The following is a 1,933-nucleotide window of genomic DNA, read 5'->3' as shown; positions in this document are numbered from 1 at the left end:
GTAATTCTTTTAGTCATTTCTTTTTTTAAGCAAGTTTGGAAAAGGCCTGAGAGAAGGATATTGTCTAATGACTATTGATTGAGAATGCATAAACCTTGTGTCATGTAACCTTTTTTCTTCAAATTATATGATAAATCTCTGTTTTCTAAATAAAAGGCCCCTCTTCCAGTCCTTTTATTTTAACACTATATACAGTCAACAGCATACAGACTTGTATTTAAATATATTCACACTGCACTCACCTATCTGTACTGCAGCCGTAATGCTACACCCATCTAAGAAGATTCTGTCATGGACTCTTCTGCACACTAGTGTCAGTTCATATGGTGGTCGTCATTTATGAGAGTTGATGTCTGGTTTGTTAGTTTGGTTGAACCTTCAAATCTGTCATTTGTTTTTGCTGTGATGGTCCAAGATTGAGACAATGTGGATGCAATTTCATTATAGGTAACGTCATATTACATTATCAATAAACTGTATCATGGTACAGCCTAGTATTATTTCAGTTTTGCAAAATGAATGAATGAATGTACAAGAACTGTTTATGGGTGACATGAACAGACAGGAATGACACTGATTGAATTTATTACCTTTACAAATGAAGGTAAATTATCACTGTACAAAAATCATATACTCAATATTGCAACATTTATAGCACGGTATAAACATTATAGTGAAATCTCTAACAGTAGACAAGTGTATATCGTCTCACTGTATACTGCCATACTACCATGATCGAGGGTGTTAACCATTTAGATGAGCTTTTCTTCAAAAACACCAAGACACAGGTTCATTTTGATTTATTACAAACTTTACATACTGGTTGATCACTGAAAATACTGGATGACTGATGAAGTACAGAACAGCATAACTGATAACTATTAATATTATAATTGTGCAATTTGCTATTGTATGTTCTTAACTGGAAAACAAATTACACTATGCAAATGCATTTAGCTCTCCAAAAATGTAAGTGGTGCATAATCATCCTGGTCGTCATTTGCAAGGATAGATTTAAGAAAAGGAACAACTCTGAATAGATTAATATGGAAATCTCTGGAGGTGTCATCTGACTCGACGACACCACCCGCCCTGCACAGAGTCTTTGTTCCCCAGCTGACCAATGCAATCTGTGAAAGAAATGATTGGTTACTACCACCAGGTGATACTCATTTGGGATGGAAAAGAATGGCTGTTCTGTACCTGTATTGTGCGATGCTCGTAGTTCTTGAACACAGCACCTCCAGAGTCACCTGTCACAACAAATACACACACACACACCCAAAATAATGGGCCTCAGTTACCGATCTCGAATAAAAAACAAAAACTTTCATGCCTCCCATGACATGATAGAAAGGAATATTCTGGGGTGTTTTACCATTTTCCTAACTTACCCTGAATCAGACAAAGACATAGCTGCTTCTCTAATGTGTCTGCATGTTATTTACTATGAAATTAGCTCAATTCAAGGATGATTGCTGGGTAACGAGCATGTCCGCTTGAAGTGTGGAGTTCACTTTTATACAAAGAGGGAACATACCTGTACACGCTATGTGATCTCTGAAAGGAGTCCGACCACCAGTGCACAGGAAGTTATCAGTCACAACGTCCGTTACAACATCAGTGTCAATGCCTGGTGCCTGTAGTGCATGTCTGATGCATCCAGCTCTCTGCATTGAAGTTGAAAGAAGAACCAAAGTGACTTTGAGTAAAAAAGAAAATTAAGAAAGCAGGCACACATTGATCATTGAAACAATAAATATTTAAAACTCACATTAGTGCCAAGCTTAGCATGGACATCTTTTTCATCTACTATGTTTTCTGTTCTGGTCAGGAAAGTGAGTCTTTCAATATGTTCTTTTAACAGTAGCTGCTCTGTATGAACAGAACACAAAATATTAATTGTATTTGAAGCTCCAGTGATATTTTATTT

General features: G+C 36.6%; 1 protein-coding gene across 1 annotated transcript in view; it reads right to left on the bottom strand.

The window, feature by feature from the left end:
* Positions 1–578: 578 nt before the first annotated feature.
* LOC118331801 (complement factor B-like) overlaps positions 579–1,933 on the bottom strand; it is an 11,953-nt gene continuing 10,598 nt past the window's right edge. The window contains exons 11-14 of the mRNA XM_035666881.1: positions 1,775–1,875; positions 1,541–1,670; positions 1,204–1,253; positions 579–1,130 (exon numbers count right to left, since the gene is read on the bottom strand). Coding sequence (XP_035522774.1) covers positions 954–1,130; positions 1,204–1,253; positions 1,541–1,670; positions 1,775–1,875 — 458 coding nt within the window. The 3' untranslated portion in view covers positions 579–953. The remainder of the gene's footprint in view (positions 1,131–1,203; positions 1,254–1,540; positions 1,671–1,774; positions 1,876–1,933) is intronic.

The sequence above is a fragment of the Morone saxatilis genome, unplaced genomic scaffold, assembly GCF_004916995.1.
Source record: "Morone saxatilis isolate NCDOM2014 unplaced genomic scaffold, NCSU_SB_2.0 Contig20, whole genome shotgun sequence".
NCBI lineage: Eukaryota > Metazoa > Chordata > Actinopteri > Moronidae > Morone > Morone saxatilis.
The sequence above is the reverse complement of the archived record's forward strand: the minus strand, read 5'-3'. Positions and strand labels throughout refer to the sequence as shown.